The following is a 17,714-nucleotide window of genomic DNA, read 5'->3' as shown; positions in this document are numbered from 1 at the left end:
AAAGTACTACCATCTGTCAAATGTTGCCTCTTGCTTCTGATGCTAGTGGCCGGCTGAGTTTGCCTCTCTCCTTAACCATGTCCTGGTTAAGATTCCATGGTGAGATGGGAGTTTAGGATCTTAGATGGGATGAGCCTCTACTGGCTAGAGTAGATACCTCAAGGACCCATAGGGAAATGGTGGAAACGTGGTCCTGAGTGGGAACTAGACCCTGTTTCAAGATCTAACTGTCATTTTTTAATGCTGTGCTCAATGCTGAGGGTACACAGAAAGAGAAAAGACAGGAGGGACTTATTACCTACTGTGGAAGACAGTGTGCAAATAACTATGTTTAGACAAAGATGATGATGTTCACAGCATTCTAGCAGGAGAGGCAAAGACTAGGGTAGTCCCTCAATGTGCGCCAGTTCTGTAGTTGAGGTACCCAATTGAGTGGGAGTTGGGGCAGACAGTACCTTTTGTCATGCCCCTGGTTATCTAGTTTGCTAATAGGAGGGTGAGAGCTGGATATGTTTCAAGGTGCTGTCCTGGACTCTTTACTCTGCTAAAACAAACCCTGAGCTCATTGGGAGGAACTAGGTGATCTCTTAGCATCCATCACCTCACCAAACTTGAGTATTTCTTCCCTGATTAATGGCATCTGCTCTCTGCTTACCACCCTGAAGTTTATTCTCTTTGGGAGAGGAAACAGAAACAGATGAGGAATTGAGTAGATTTGCCTTCTTGGACCATTAAGGCATAGTTGTGAGTCTCTGTTCATTTTCTTGCCCTTAGAACAAAAAAAAAGTTCTTTTTTAAAAAAAATATATGTAACATTGATCAATCTTTCTCCATCTTCTGTATGTGCTTTAAAAAACCGCAAAACTTAGCTGGTCCATGAGTTTCCTGTACATCCACATCAGTTTCTTTAGATATCTCCTCCTTCCTTCCCCTCTTCCCCCTGAAATTCTAATGAACAATTTAAAGTGATTGAATCCTTGGGAGCATATCATCTCTCTTAAGGGGACTTCCTTGTGTAGCTGGACAACATAAGAGCCTATCATTTGCCTGAACTCTTTGAAATCTACTCTCCCCAAATTTAGGGTACGTAGAATATGCCTGCATTTTCATTTCTTATCTGTTGTTAAGATGGCATTGTCTCTTCCTGCCAAGGTTTCTATCATTCCTGCTTTAACAACCAGTTCTTCTTTTTCTTTGTACCAAAATCAAGTATAAAGAATCACTTTTTTCAAGATGAAATTATCATTAAAGTCAAGAATTTATTAGCTACTCTGATTTATAGAGAGATAGAGGGAGGGAGGGAAGGGCTCTAGAAGATGTCTAAAGGGTTAAAGTTTCTCTTCACTGCTCTAGCATGCCTCTCTATTAGCTTTGTGATTGCATTCCTGAATTCACCATTCATTTCTTCCTTCTGGCTTGGTGGGCTCTATTCAACTCAGCCCTAGGATGGTGCTTTTGTTTCTTCCAGTCACTGATTCTCACTCAAATTCCTCCTGTCTGTTCCATGGATTTCCTCACAGAAGCACATTTTCTTGATTAACAATGCTACTTTACTATCTTTGAAAAAATCTAATCTGCACCCTTTGAATAAGATAATTATACGTGGCCATAGGCTAACCCTGGTCACACCACTGCATATTTCAGTGGTAGCTGCCACTTCCTCATTTCTTTCTGCTCTGCACATTTGTGTGTAGACCACCAGTAGCATTTCTCTTCTTGAATATTCTTTTAGATTATTAGAAGAAGATAATCTCATACCTATTCTTCACTGACAGGCTTTAGTGGAAAATGGAAAGAACCCTGTCCTTGGGAGTTGAAATCTTGACTCTGAACTCTCCCTTTACCACGTATTTACTCTGTTTAACCTAGAGTTTGAACTTTCATAGTTCTTTCTTTGCAATGGAAGAAATTCAAACATCACATAACCTGCAGGTCACTGGGACATTCCCCTTACCCTTCATATTTAACACAAACTCTCTGAGGTCTTGTCTCCCTTTATCAAGTTGTTTCAGTCTATAGTTGACATATTCCTGTCATCTTCCCCAGTTCAAACAGCAAATTCAAAGAGCATCTGTTGAGCACCTACTAATAGCCCAGTAAGGTGCTAGGCAGAGGGAGAATGCTGGGGAAGAAAAAGTATAAGCCAGCCTTGCCTTCAAGGCACTTCTACTCTGTTGAATGACTGAATCTTCACTTCTTTAAAAGCAGCCTGGCTCTTCTTTCAGTTCCTCCTCTGTTTCTGCATCTCAAATGTCCTTGGAAGTTCTTCCACTTTCATTGCACATGAGCCTAACTTTGCTCAAAGGCCTGTGCCAGGGTTTTGTGTTAGTCATACATTTCTGTGTTCTTGGGTCCTAAAGTCCACAGACTTGTCGTGTTTTACTCATAAAACTGAGATAAGAACTGTGTTCTGAGAATTGTGTTAATGTGTCACTGTGGCGGGTAAATGTTATCAGAACGACACTTTTCAGAGAACTGTTAGGACTTGGAACAGGCCAGCCATATGCACGACCTTAGGTGCTTTTTGTTTTAAGTAGGGAAAAAAATCATCAGGACTCAAGTCTCTCTCTAACTTGTGTCTTAATGCTTTTCCCGTGATTCTTCGTCTTAGTCCCAAGGCAGAACTTGGGTGTTTATTAAGCATTTACTATGTAGAAAGCACTGAGGGTGAGAAAAGATATAAAGAATGGATGCCTAAGCACCCACAATCCTCCTGCTTCTGGCTTCCCCATTCCACTCATGTCACCCAGACTCAAAGCTTATTTATTTTTGACCCTTCATCCATTCAGTTCCCAATGGCTGCTGATTCTTTTTTTCCCTTATATTTCTCAAATCTGCCCCTCTCTTTCCATTCCCATCACCAAGAGACTAACTTCCCCCCAAGACTCTTGCAGTAGCAATAACCTCTTTGCTTCCAAACTCTGCTGCCTCCAGTTTCTTCTAAACATTGCTGCCATATTAGACTGCATCACATCCTGAGCTGCTGATGTCAGATGTCTGCTGAGACATTCAGTGCCTCCTTGTCTCCTGCAGAATTGTCAGACTTCCTAGCTGGATGTAAGACCCTCTACACTAGGACCTCAACCTCCCTTTTCCTCTCTACCCCACCTCTTTGCCACAATGACCTTTCTGTCCCATGATCTCAGCTCATTTTGCCCCTCCTCAACTTAAATACTCAGCTTGGTATAGTGTGCATTTGGGGTTCCTATCTTACTTTCCTCCACATACATTTCCTAAGGGCACATAGTAGGTGCTTAATAAATGTGGGTTGAGTCAAGTAATGGAATATAATAGAAGATAAGGCCAGAAATGGTAGGATAGGTCCCAAAGACCATGGAGGCATATAGGTTTTACATATTAGGAGCCACAGAAGGATTTTGAGCGGGTGAGTGCCCAAAGATGGTAAATCGGGTTGCAGAAAGGAGGATAGTTTAGAGATGGCAGACTCTAGAAGAGAAGAAACCAGAGCAGTTATTACTTTGGTAGGCTCAACATGGAGTCAATAAGTCCTTGGAGTAGGGTGATAGCATTGGGAATGACGCCATCAGCTTTAAAAGAAAGATGAACAATTTTGGATGCTTGATTGGACATGAGATGTGAAGGTCACTCGGATGACTGTGGTTTTCTTGGAAAATAACCACGCCAGAAATCAAACCCGAATGTCTCCCTAGTCTTCTGTTGTCCATAACAGAAAACGGCTGTGGGGGGCAGATGTATATTCGTATTTACATTGGTTGGCTCAAGTTTGCATTGATTGTGTTGATTCTTATCATGGGTGATTTGAACCTTTTAATATTTCACTTTGATTGAAAGAATAAAAACAATCCAAAGTCTTCCACTAAGTTGCATTTTACTTGTGTGTAGCTGACGGTTGATTTGTACTGTGGGCCCTTGTCCCTTGGTACACAAGTTGTCTTCATCCCTTGCTGGAAGGTAAGTGATTAAGATGAATTGTGAGTCCTTTGGATGTGTTTCTGCCACAAGAGACTAACCATACTAAGTGTTAGCGTGGTTTTGCTATAATAGGTGATGGGGCTATGTGTGTTTGTGTGTGAGATGCACAAGGGGGAGAGCAGGACATCGAAGGACCTGCAGGACATGTGGGCCACCTGCCCACTTGGACTTTTCTTACTCATTCCCTTTTACCTGTGTCTGGAAGAATAAGCCAGGGCCCTGACTGACTGGCCTTTGAGCGTCCCACCCATTCAGCTCTAAATCAAAGATCCTATGAAATGACTGGAGAGAGATTTCCAGAGCTGGTTTCCTTCTTCAGTGCTGGTCTGTACCCTCCGCATTGGGCCATGGTATCCACCCACCATTGATAAGCTAAGCAAGAGGCCTAGAAAATACACGGTGATGATTTCAATATTTTTCTAACTTCTCTGACAAAGAAGATAGGAAATGAGGAAATCTCCAGTCATGAGATTTATTTACTTATAATTAGAAATCTCATGACAGTTCTCAAAGCTTTTTGTTCCCAGCCTTCATGGCAGTAAACACAATTGGAAGCAATAAGGGACCTTCACAGTTGTTGGAGGTTGTTTTTTTTTCCTTTCCGTGCTCTGTTTATGCAGAACTGAATGGCCTATTGTGCCGTATCCACAACCCAATCTTAATATTTAGAGATTTCCTTCATGGGCAGGAGGTAAGAGAGAAGAGAAGGAACAACCTTCTCCCTGTAATAGAAGGCTAGATTTCATTTCCGTGGGACTCATCCTGTTGAAAGCCATGTGAATTCCTTTGCATGCATGTCATGCCCCACTGGCTCCCTGTCCTAGAGTTTCAGGAGACTTCGATATCCTGTGGCTCCCAGCTCTCCTCTTCTCCCTCCTCCTCCTTTTGGCTCATTTGTGTGGAAGCAAGTAGTACCTAGTGCTCAGAATCCAGTGTGACTCTGGCTTGGGGCATGGGTCCTTAACTCAGGTTGTCATGCTTGCAAACAATGATTTAACCAAGGCTGAAATCGAACATCCTACTTTCTTTAGGATGGAGTAGCTAAGGATCAGTTTGGTTTGAGTTGGGGGGAATGGGGAACCTTTTAACCTGGTGGTTCCACGGCTGATTTCATGCTTCAAAGCACTTATGATGATGCTGGGTTTGATTTGCCAGGAACTTATTGGAAATAATCAGGCGTGGAATTCTTCATTTCAGTCTTGGGAATTTAGAAACATGATAGCTAGGGGTCCTCACTCCAATGCATTTCTTCCATTGAAGGTCTCCAGAATGTTGTTTGGACCTTTAATGGGATGTAACAAAGCCCAATGCAATGAATCCTTTTTCTTCGCTCTGTCCCTTTAAACATGCCTGGAATGCCTTTCTTCCTCATTTGTACCATTTAGGGTCTTTTTACTCCTTGTTCTTCCCATTCCTCCTTGATTATAAGTGAGTGATCAGTTGTTGGGAAATGGTTAGGCAAAGAGCCATTTTCCTTGGGCAAATGTAGGGTTTTGTCAAGCTTTCTGGATGAAGTTGGCCCCTAATAATAATTCCTTGGGAAATCTCTCTAATCCTAGTCTGTTTTCAACCCCCTTTTATTTACAAAATCAGTAGAGATCCCTCTCCCCCAATGATTGATTAGCTCAAGAAATAAAGACATTTTCTGTCTCCTACTTGCATACGAGAATATGTAGGATTACAGGGCCTGCATTGGAGAACCCTCTAAATTCTAAGTCCTCTTGGACTTAGAAAACAATGAAGGAACTCATCTCTAGTAAGACTTTTTGACCAGTTTAAAAAAGACTCCCCCTTTTGGGATCTGAATCAGATTATCTCTTCTAGAAGGGCTACATGGCCCAGACCTTTCCCTGAATTGAAGTCCTGCTTTAAGGTTGGTTTGTCAAGGGTTACTCTACATACATACAAATGGATGGAAAATTACTGGAAGAAAATGACCACCTCAGTTTTTAGAGTATAAGGGGAGGGAGAGGGGAAGGGGAAGCAGTGTTGCAAATTAGCAGGATTTAAGCCCCTAGAAGTCACTTTAATTATAAGTGAGATACAGCTGGTTTCCACCGTTAATCTGTAGCATGATTATCTTGCTTTTTGAGGGGCAGGGCCAGCAGGACAGAGACCATGCTAAGTGTTCCTGTGTTAGTGGGGGAGGGTGTGGATGTGAATAGAGACCTGGCCCTCAGCCACCTATCTGGAAATGGATTTGATAGGTTTGGAGCCAAGCCAGTGGGCCCTCAAGATGGCGGAGTCACTTTGTCTCAGATCACTTGAAATGATCCCTGTTGATACGTGTGTGTCACTCAGCCTTGTTCCTAGGCTGGCTTTCTAGTTGTGTGTTCTTGAAGATTCAGGTAATAACGAAATATTAGAAACTGCCCTTAAACGCAATTTAAATTCTAGTAGGCCAAGTGCTACACAGAGGGGACTAATCCCTCAGGATGCTGGGTCTTGAGAAAGGGGCTAGATACAGAGTCACAGGACTTGGGTTCAAATCTCTCCTACTTACCCCCTTGGGCCAGGTCATTTCCCTTGTACAAGCCTCTGTTTCCTCATCTCAAAGACCTGAGGTCTCTTCCAGATCAAAACCTAACATTTCCTTCTCTCTCTCTTCCACTGGTCTTGATGTCTTATCTTTCAAGCCTGATTCTAACATGGCAGGAGCATAGATTTAGAGCTAGAAGAGACCTTGGAAGTCCTTTGGTCCCTCCTCTTCATTTTACAAATGAGGAAACTGAACCTCAGATGGGGGCAGTGACTTGCCTAAGGTCACACAGATAATGAGCAGAGGATTTCAAGCCCAGAGCCCCTTGACTCTAAATTCAGGGCTCCTTTTCTTCTCCTTCCTTTTCTCTTCTCTTCTCTTTCTTTTTTTCTGTCCTTTCCCTCTCCTTCCTTTCCTCTTTCTTTTCTTCCTCTCCCCTTCCTTCTTTCTTCCTTCCTCTCTTGCTCCTTTTTCTCTCTTTTCTTTCTTTTTCTCCCTTCTTCTCATCCTTCCTTCCCCACTGTCTTCTCTTCTTCCCCTCCCTTTCTCCCTCTCTCCTTCCTCTCATCTTCTTCTCATTTTCTCCCTACACCTTCCTTTCCTCCTTTTCTCCCTCCCTCCCCTCTTCTTTCCCTCTCTTCCTCCCTTTTTCCTTTTCACTCTTACTTTCCTTTTCCTCCTTCCCTCCCTATTAGACAAGGTGACTCTCAGGTCCTGTCCAGCTTTAAATCTACCTGTGTTTGATGTTATTTTACATGTAGTGTTAGATGAACTGAGGTCCTCTTCACCTTGGATCCTTTTTGATTACGTAAGGTCGTATATAATGACCTTATGTATGCCAATTGATGTCCATTTAGGAAAAACTAGTTTAAATAGACAGTCATTGTCCATAGGTGCCTAACTATTGCTATGATGGAAATCAGGGGTGCTCAGGACTCTCCAGCAGCGAGTATACATCCCCTGGTAGATGGGTTAATTTTTAGATCTTAAAAATAAACGTCATTTTCCTTCCATTCCCAGGAAATGGTTCTGTTTTCTTGAATTTGTTTTGGGGATGGGAATGGAAAAAACCGTCATCTGCCCCAGGCCACTGGGGGTCGTTGTTGGAGCAGGAATGAGCACAAAGTGCGTGAAGTCCCCAGCCCCTCCTGCTTTGGGGACTGGTTGTTGGTGTTGTTTCTTAATGGGGCCAATGGAAATCTTGGCATGAACTTAATTCACTCCTTCAATTAGCTTGTTTACGGTGGCTGCTTCCAATGGGAAGCGGGAAATGTTCTGGAAGTTATATCCCTGATCTATTCCCATCCTGCCTCGGTTACTTATATTAAAGACTACTCCAAAAATAATTGGAAACAGATTGGCTTAAACCATTTGAGTGTATTATTATTGGAAGCTACGTTTAGATTTCTTAAAATAATAATGTACCTTAAAGTTGATTTTTCCATTTGGGGGAAGCTTCATTTCTGAAAATGAATCCAGAATTTCCAAATGTTAGGATTTTGGAAATGAATACAGTTGGGAAAGTAGCTGCTGGGACTTAGAGGAAATGAAGCCTTTTTTCTTTTCATTTCCAGGGCTATTGAGAGGTAGCTGAGGCTGTTAGTAGGGAATTCTCTTGCTCGTACCATTTGTTCCACTTTCTCAGGAAGCAGGAGGCGTCAGAACTGGGGACCTCTCCTGTGCTCCTCCATAGGAGGAGCATTTAATGCAACCTTAGGCTGTACAACAGACTAACTAATAGGACTGTTCCGATGTTCTGAATCCATTTCACCCAAATCTGGCACTTTTGAATAAGTCCCTTGATGTTTACATAGCCCACTATATATATGTAGGCACTGGGCTGTGGATAAATGGAAAATCTACCCTCACAGGGAGTTGACATTCTACTGGGGGGGCGGGGGAGGCGGTAAGAGTATGTTAAATGTATCACCAGAAGGTTTATCTAAAAGCTCTAGTCATTTTGTGATTTTGAGAAGAGAGAATTAACATCTAGTAGTGGGAGAAATTGGAAAAGTTGTCTGGAGGAAGTAGCCCTGGAGCTCATGTTTGAAGACATCTAGGGAGAACATTACAGACAAAGCCCAGGTACAGGCACGGAGGTGGGAGGAAGAAGGTCATTCGTTAACTCCTCACTCACCTCATGAGCTGTGCAATCTTCTCTTGCGGCCTTACTGAGTGACACTTCCACAGTTGGGCCAGATAGCTTCCCAAGCCTGGTGATCAGGGCTACTTCTAAGCTACCATATCCAGATGAGATGATAAGATGACCAGAAAAGATACTTCCCACCATGAATGGGGACAGCTTCGTCTCTAAGTGAATTTCTAAGTGAATAATGGAGAAGCCAAGCAGCTGGTGGATGTGGATCAGCAGACGACAGGGAGAGAGGGCAGGACCTGGGGGTCTAAGGTCCCTTCTGGCTCTAAATGCTATGAGGTCATAGAGTCATAGGATCATAGATCTAGAGCTGGAAGGGACCTTGGGGACCACTTGAGCTTCGAGAGTGCTTGGAACCACAGCGGTTCCAAGCTGAGCATTTGAGGGCCAGCAGCAGGTGGGTTCACTTGTTCTGGAGCTGTGAAGATGACGGGCGAGCCATCTCATGCAACTGAGACTTTCTTCCAACAGCAAGTCCAAGGCCACCAAGAAAAAAGAAGTATTTGCAGTTAGGGCTGAAGCCTGAAGTCCTGAGGACAGTCTTTTATGGTGTGGCGCATGTGAAGGGAACTGCTTATCTTGCATCTGTCTCTTCAGCGATGCCTACAAGTAAGCAGTAGTTATAACCAGCTGTCTAGTGTGCAAGTGCAAAGGATAGTGAGAGTTTACCCATTCCCTTGTTTTGTTGTTGTGGGATCTTCCTTCCCACATGAGTAATTCAGAAACTTAAAGAACTTGGCCAATGGGGCTACCATCTTGGATTTAAGACCCATGTGTTCCACATTATCTTGGCTCTTTCTGTACAACCTAGTTGCCTAATGCCAGCTGTAACCTTAGACACAAGAACAGCCAGTGGGACGAGTGTATTGCCTGTCTTTGGGCACTCCAAGGGACTTCACTGGCCCTGTGATCTGTCTGTGACTTAGAGGGTCATGGAGAGTCATTGGGTATAGCAGAAAAAATGGACAACTTCAGTTATACAACATGGGGAAACTTCTGCAAGAGAGTTGCTGTGACCAAAGATCTCCTTCCTGTCGTCCCCACAGCCAGTCTGTGAGGTGGGATGAAGCTGTCTTGGGCCATGTCCACTGGGCTGAACGTTGGGCCTCCCAGTTGTCATCTCCAAGCCATGGCCTTCTGGGGATCAAAGGAGCGGTTGATGAGATGTTAAATTACCTGTTGACTCTCTTCCCTACTCCTTGTTCTCCCGAGGGTAACTTTTCCCTTTAATCTTCATCGCTGGCCTCTCGTGGAAGAACCCAAGTCCTGGAGATCACCACCTGGGCTCAGACTCAATGAAGATCGTTTGATTTTGACTTCTTTGACGTTGCCAGATTTTTAACTGGAACCATGTTGGAAGTCTGAAGTTGAGGTTGAGGTTGGAGGTGATTCTGCTTCATGGAAGTCACAGAAAAAGAAAAATTAGAAGTCAAGACCAAGATGATATTTTGCCCCAGAACAAATGTTTTTCACATTTGACATTTTTTAACAGCTGGAAAAAAATGTGTTGGAGGGAAGGAATGGAAAGCTCCTATGTGCTTGGACACTGAAATTTTTTCCCAACCCCTCAAAGGTGCAGAGGCTATCTGCAAAATCTTGTTTCAATTTCTAGTAATATTTGTGGCCATCTAGAGCCAAATGATTCATCCATAAATACACTAATTTGTGAAAGTGCTAAATGTGCTTAGAAACATATCTTGCTTAACTGTGCTTAACTGTGCTTAAGTATTTTCTCTAGCTGGGCAGGGGGGTAGAAAGTGAATGGGCAGCGTGCCCAATATCTCTCAAAGTAGTTAAGTGGGTTTTAACTTCTTCATTCGTTCCTAATTCAGGGCAGATCGGTTTTCTGATGGACATGCTTGATAGACTTTTTCTTTTGGGAAAGAATAAAGCATCTTAGGTGGCACCAATGTGGTGTCATTTGAAACAAAGATAGACTCCGGTGTGTAGAATGCTCTAAGATGTAACAGTGATTTCCTCTTCTTGGTAGCCTTGTGAAAGAGGCATAGACAAGATAATGTTCATTTTAGAGATGAGCAAACTGAGGCCTTATGAGAATCAAGGGACTCCCTCCCATGTTGTATCTATTGTGTATATATCCCTCTACACTGGCTGTCTTTCTCATCAGACTATAAGCTCCTTAGGGACAGGAACCATTTCTCCTTTGTGTCTGTATTCTCAGGTTCTAGCACAGGGTCAGAAACAGAGAAAACCTGCATCAGTAAATGCAGGTTGAAGGCTTGCTGGCCCGAGGCATACAGCTAGTTGGTGTCAGAGGCTCAGAAATCAAACCAGGACTCACTGACTTGGAGTCCTATTCCCTTTGTGCTTCACCAGGATGAGAGAAGAAGGGGGAAATCTCAAGGTGATGAAAATTCAGATGTGGAAAGAGTAAGATCTTTCTTGACTTGAATTGCCTGAGTGAAGGGACTTGACTAAGGCTATCCTGGGAGGATCATAGATTTAGGGCTGCAATGCAAGGAACCTTAGAGGGCCTCTGGTTCAGCCTCTCTTCCCTCCCCCCCCTTTTTTTTAAACAAAACTAGAAAATTGAGATTCATCTGAACTACTGGCCTTGTGTAGAGTAAACTGGTTACTAAAGGAGAGAGGAAGGGATTTAAGGCAGCTCTTCAGACTCTTAAAACTGGCCTTCTTGACTTTACTATGCTGACTGACTGAATCTCAGAAACAGCATTGAGCTGGGTTATAATAGGGTATGACAAAATTGATCTCTGTGTAGCTGTCTATTTAGAAGTGAGTGAAAAGCGAGAAAACTTCATACAGGTAGAAGTCCAGATTGCAGTCACTTTCATGAGACTTTTATGGCTCTCTGATTCTTTGGGATGACTTTGGGTAGGTATTGTGTAGTTAGATATCTAGGGATATCCTGGTACGCCCAGAGAGGCTGCTCATTTGCACATTGGCATTTGGAACCTGTCTTAGTATAGAGAGAATCTTGAATGGGAACTCAGAATGAAGAAAGCAAATGAATGAAAAAACAAAAAGCCCATCTTCTCTTAGGATCCAGTCTTAACATAAGTGAATTTCACTTTGTTTTTAACCTGTTGCTAACTCACCTTTATTTGAAATCCTTCCCCCCATGCAGGGGGGGGTATTTTGCAGAATAACACCAATTCTCTGACTCTATAAAGAGGGCAGAAGGGTTTCAGTAGGCCTCAAAGCAATTGCCTGTAGCCCCAAGCAGCCAAAAGGATGGCTCAATGCAGAGACTGCTCTGTTAACTGGAAAGAAGTCTTGTTGTTCAGTCATGTCTGACTCTTTGTGACCCCAGGGACTGCACTAGAAAGGAGTAGGGTCTTTTAAAAAAAATCCATTCAGGCTATTGGTGAACTAAGGTTCTGATTAGAAGTCTAAAGAGCTGCCTCACTTGCCCCCACCCTGTGGAGAATGGCTTGGCCTCATTTGTCAGCTAGTCAGTCTCCTGTGTCTCTCCCTCTCTCTCCCTCCCTTCCTCCCCCATGGTGCTGCTTTTTCTCTAAGGATTTATCTTGAGCAGAGCTGGTCCTAGCCATGACATTTCACATTCACAAAGGTGTAGGCAAGCCTAAAGCAGGTCAAAGAAGAAAGTTGACTGTCCTTTTGCTTAAACAAGCATGATTGGTTCCTTCTGATACCTTGAACTGAGAAATTCTTTCCTTCTTTTTTCCTGATAGCTATAATTGTGAGTAAAGAGAAGAGTGTGGGTGGACCTCTCCACCCCGCCCCCCCAACTCCAAGAACTTTCCACTAATGCCTCCTTATTGGACTAGGAGCAAAGGCGAACTTGGGAAGGTCTTCTGAGCCAGTTATGAGCTCATTTGGTCTCTGCATGGGGTTGGAGTGGGAGGAGTGCTCCAGGTGCAGCGACTCCTGGATTGGGTGTCAGAAGACCTGGCACTATACACCCTGGATAAGTCATTTGGCCTTGCTGGTCTCAGTTTCATCATCTGTAAAATGGGAGAGGTGGACGAGGGGACTTTCCAGGTTCCTTCTAGCATTAAATATATTTTTCTCTGAGACTAAGACACACCCCACTGGTTATGTTAGACAAAGAAAGGCACCCCTAGAACTGAGCACTGATTTGATGCAGAAAACTTGATTATCCTCTTCCCTTTGGTTATCATTTCTTTTTTTTTTTTTTTTTGTCTGGAATCCATTCAACCAACATTGGAGCATTGTATACATTTTAGAGTGGGATACAAACTTTTCTAAGAGACAACTCTTTCCCTTATGAAGCTTCCAACCTAGCAGGGATATTAATTTATTTCTCATTGTCTTGCATCTTTTGTTAGCTTTAAGATACTAGAAAGACTGTAGTGGTGGATGAGAGGGGAGGAAACACTGTGAGGAAAGGAACATTTTTGGTTTAGGAAGTCTTCGTTTTTCTTCTCCTCTTGTAGTCAACACTGCCTTTCACTTCTTAGTGCTCAGTGGCTCTTGTTGAGAGCCGCTCAGAAATCAGAGTGGGACAAAGGTGTAGACATGGATGCCTACAGGCAGGGGTGCAGAGTCAAACTTTCTATGTAGGGCATTCTGCTTGAAGACATGATAGACAGAAATCCATTTTGTCTAAGCATGGGTGGGGGCCGTGTGCTCCCTCAGACTGGCTTGGGAGTAGGCCAAGCTTGCCTTTTTCTTGCATTCACTCTTACTATCCAGACCTGTGCCCTACTTGGGTGGTTTTCCTCAATTTTATCTTTCTTTTGAGGTGCTTAGCCTATCATGGCAAGAAGATGAACATTTTCCTAGAAATATGAGGAGACAAATAGCAATGTGTCATGCCCCCTATCCCCCCCAGCCACTTACAGCTTTTGTGTTCCCCATTCCCACCCTGCCCTCAAAGTCCAAGCTTATACCACCCCAAATCTACAAATTCCTTATATGGATAATTTATGAGATTGGCTGACAACCAAGTCCAAGAAAACATCAGGATTGTGTATCTGAGCAGTGTAAATCATGGTCTGCTGTAGCATTAACTAACAGGGATATTGGTAAGTAAATAAATCTCCAGTCTTAGGCCTATTCCAGCACCCTCTCCTTTTTCAGCTGGTGCTGGCCTTGTGTTAATGAGACCCAGAGTAAGTGTTCCTCGGCTGGCTTACCCAGCTGGCCTGGCACCAAAAAAGGAAGGCTTCTAGCACTAGCCCCCACTATTAACTGAAGGAAGCCATTTTGAATATATGTCATTGTTCACCAGGTGAACATGTTTTAAAAGAGGTCTGGCTTCAGGAGACCTCTGCTCTCTACCTAAAGACCAAGTGCAACCTGCTGCTAAAGTCTGGTCTTGAATTTCAAATGATACCATGACAGCCTATTCCAGAGAGCAGCTGAGAAAGATCAGGAGTAGGAATGTCAATGGAGGAGTCATTTTCATGGAAGTGATATGCTAGGAGACTGAATGGAGCTCCTTGACAGAGGAAGAATGGGGTTGGGGAATGGAGGACTATATGCAGAGCCCCAAGAAATAAACATACTCAAGGGCTGGAAAAAAGAAAGAAAAGTCAGCAAAAGACATTGAAAAGTGGGGGTTAGGTAGGAGGGGGCCAAGAATACTCTTCTCCCCATGTTGGTTTTATATCAGGTGATTTTATTGAGCTGGAAAAACCAACTTCAGCCTTCAAGAAGATACTAAGTGTCTTGGAAATTCTTGGTTGAGCAAACATTTTTGTCCTTGTTCTCTACCTGAAGAGGAGGAGAATTAGCTCCCTGGGTTCCCTCCCCCATATATTGAATATGATGCTCCCCAAGCAGAAACCCCTTTTTGGTATTTTTAAATGATTTTTTTTTCAGTTAACAAACATTTTTTCCTTCCACCTCTCTTCCTCCCTCCTTTCCCCCAATTAAGCAAGGATTTTTCACAATCTTTGTAAGCAATATGCAAAGTCAAACAAGACAAATTACCACATTGGCCATGTCCAAACATGTATGTTTCATTCTACATATCGAGTCTATCACCTCTCTGACAATGGGGAGCATTTTCTTTACTCGTTCTGACTGATTTATGATACATTTTCTAGAGTAAGCAAGCAATGTCAGGCAGGTTTCACCAAAAAGATATGCCCCCAACTCAACTGAGCAAGACATGTAGACATAGCTTTAACACTGGTGTTGCGGACCAGCAAATGTTCATATTTTGCCTAGACAGCTTGTTGGTTGAACATGTTGTGAATGGGGTTATAAGATTTTGTATGAGAAGCAATCCCAGGGACCCCAGGAGCAGCTGTAGCAACAGCAAGTGCTGTAGAAGATGGCTGTCCTCCAACTTGTTGATTTCCACTAAATACATCCTCCTGGGGACATTTTGAAAGCAACTGGCAGGTGTGGCCACTGCTTGCCTAATCTCACAAGGTCTTTATTTATTTATTAAGCATAGCTAGCTACCTAAAGAAGTGGAAATATACCCAGGATGCTGCTGCCTTTCATGTGTTCTGCTATGGCTTGGTGTAATTCCTGTGTGTGTGTGTGTGTGTGTGTGTGTAAGGGTTATAGATCAATGATACAGGGTTTGTATATATCCCTGTTTGAAAATGACACCTTCCAAGGGGTGGTCTGTCTCTTGGATGTCTCCAGAGAGAGAATGGGGTGGGGTGTGGGAAACACCAGCCACAGTTCAGTCATGATTTTTGTCTCCATTCCATCAAGTTCCTAAACTCCCACCCAAGTCTTAGGAAAGTGCAATGCTGCGCACTCCCATAGCCTGGTGTGATAAGAGCAGCAGCTGGCTGTCGGCTATTTGCCCAGTTGGTCATTCTCTCCATTATACTATCACCAAATCATCCGTGGCATCTACAGAGAAAGGCATAGGCAGTTGCCTGGAAAGCGCCTGTTAGATTCTGTAAAGTTTTATGATTTCAAAGCAGGCTGATATGTGACTGGAGGGAAGGGATTGATCTCTAGCTAAGTAAATCCTTTGTTTTGGGGGGAATGTTTTAGATGAAGACAGTGCCTGCAAGGGTGGGGAAATGTCATCTAGTCTCAGATTTTTGTTCTTTTTTTTTTTTTTTTTTTTTTTATAAAGGAGGGAAGGTTAGATTGCAGAGTATTTAATGGATAATCAGAAGATTGAAGTGCTGGCTGACTGTGACCAATGGCATAATATTAGCTAATATCAGTCCTCTTCCTCAAATATTTTAAAATCCTCCTGACTTGGGCTTGAGGGTGAATGGGAAACATAGATCATTATTCAAGTCCTAATCTGTTGATATGGTTAGCCATCTTCTTTCATTTCTTAGTTTGGTGTTTTTTGTTGTCCAATTTCTATCTTTCACTTTTCTGTAGAACTTTCCCAGGTTCTACTGTATGCATCGACAGAACAAAGTGAATTGTATCCAGACATCTCATTTCTCCTTTCTTGGGTCACTTAGTAACTAACTGCTTCAGAGAGAGACACTGTAGCCCTGGCTAGTGATTTTGAGATTTGCAGGTGTGAAAGACATTTTTTGCATTTTAGGATTTCCTTTTAAGTTTTGTTCACATTCAACATCTAATCATCCTTTAGCCTTTTAGAAGTAAGACTTCAGATGCTGGCCCCTCCCCACTCCCCAGTCTCCCATTAGCCTCTATTTGTGTAGGGGAGAATCTGCCTCCCAGTTCAGAGGAAGTGATGAGGAGCCGCACTTAGGAGACTTTGCAAAGTGCTTGCCAGTGCTTGGTGTGGGGGATGGAATGGGAAGAAGGGGGATGGGAGACTTGGCCAGATGCAAGAAAGTATTGTGTAGGCCTTTCCTACAAAATCCTAAAGCTCTTTTCTCTAGCAAGGAAAAAACAAGCTTTGCCTAGGGAAACCTAGCATTGTGGTTGCTGTTTGCAAGGTGGAGGCAGGGGGGTGGGGAGGGGGAGGAAGGGAGAACCATATTGTGACAGTTTGATTCTTTTTTCCCCATCTGCAAACCTGTTGGAAGCCAGGTTTGAAGTGGAGAGAGAAGAACACTAAGAGATTTTCTCCTTTAAGTCTTGGCATATCACAAATCATCTTTGCAGCAGAATATCAAACTCGCCTGTGAATCAAGTTAATTTCCTCCTAAACTATTAGTCTTGGACGGAGATTGACAAGGGGGTCTGTGGAAGATTCATCAGGCTACTAGAAAGGCTTCAAAAACTCTGATCCTTGAAATTCATGGACTTCTGGCTTTGCAATTAATCCAAGTTCCCTTGGTACCTCAGTTGTTGTGGCACCAAATATATTTGTCCCATGAATGATGTAATTCAAGGCTGCCTTACCCTGCCCAGAGCAGAGCCTGTTTGGAAACCGTAGTCCAGCAGGCAGATCCCAAAGGGCAAAACCTTCCCTTAGTGTCCCTCTAGTTTTCAGCGATTTAATATAAATATGCTCTGCTGCAGAAGAGAGTCCAGACTTTCCCTGTGGCCATGGAGCTTATTAGCCTACCCTGATATGGCCATTAAGCAGGAGGAAATCTGTGGTTACGTATGGATAAGGACTAGATGGATGATTTATTTATTTTCATTTCAAACTGGCATCTTCCCTGCAAGTCTTAGAAAATTGTCTGATTGAGTGACTTGCCCAGGCACATGCAATATGTGTCAGAGGTAGGATTCGAACCCAGGACCTGCCTCTGAGGCACTGGTACTCTACCCTATCATACCTCATGTATACATTTCGGTAGAAATAGAGCTTTGGCTCCCCTTCTCCCACCCCACCTTTTCCCCAAATACCAATTGCCAGATGGTAAGAACAAGCTGCCAAGAGCCTAATTTTCATCTCTTTCCCAACCCGTTTGAATAGGGGTCCCCCCCACAGGCAGATCTGCCAGTGGATATTGAAGCATTCCCTGGCTGGTCTCCAGGCCAACCACCCCTCCTTTCCCAGTGGCTTGCAGGGCTATTCTCAGTGGGGAGGGGCCCATGTCTTGCTGTGTCAGCGAGATCCATGGGCTCCACACCCAGATCATAAGACTTTTTGGAAATCCAGAGTGGCTCCTCCAGGAAAGGGTTGAGGGGACCCCTTGTAATTGAAGCTTGGGTTTAGGATTAAAAATTTGAGAGGTAGGGCTGGCCCCACCCAAGGGAAGAAGGCACCAGGAAAATTTTCCTTGGATTCCTGGTGTGTTGTTGTGAGTTAGAGACCTGTTGGTATCTAAGCTCCTCAATGGTAATGTATTAGGGTGG

The 17,714-nt window shown here is 43.4% G+C and overlaps 1 protein-coding gene across 9 annotated transcripts in view; it reads left to right on the top strand.

Moving 5' to 3' along the window:
* The window catches only part of IGF2BP3 (insulin like growth factor 2 mRNA binding protein 3), a 102,927-nt gene that overhangs the window by 38,372 nt on the left and 46,841 nt on the right, over positions 1 to 17,714 (top strand). Inside the window, exon 4 of one of the 9 annotated variants that reach the window (XM_072650919.1) lies at positions 3,865 to 3,933. The exons of the other annotated variants lie outside the window; for them this stretch is intronic. Within the exon in view, the coding sequence (XP_072507020.1) occupies positions 3,865 to 3,933 (69 nt within the window). The remainder of the gene's footprint in view (positions 1 to 3,864; positions 3,934 to 17,714) is intronic. 9 annotated transcript variants of the gene reach the window in all.

The sequence above is a fragment of the Notamacropus eugenii genome, chromosome 3 (assembly GCF_028372415.1).
Source record: "Notamacropus eugenii isolate mMacEug1 chromosome 3, mMacEug1.pri_v2, whole genome shotgun sequence".
Lineage (NCBI taxonomy): Eukaryota > Metazoa > Chordata > Mammalia > Diprotodontia > Macropodidae > Notamacropus > Notamacropus eugenii.
This window is presented reverse-complemented; position numbering and strand designations above follow the sequence as displayed.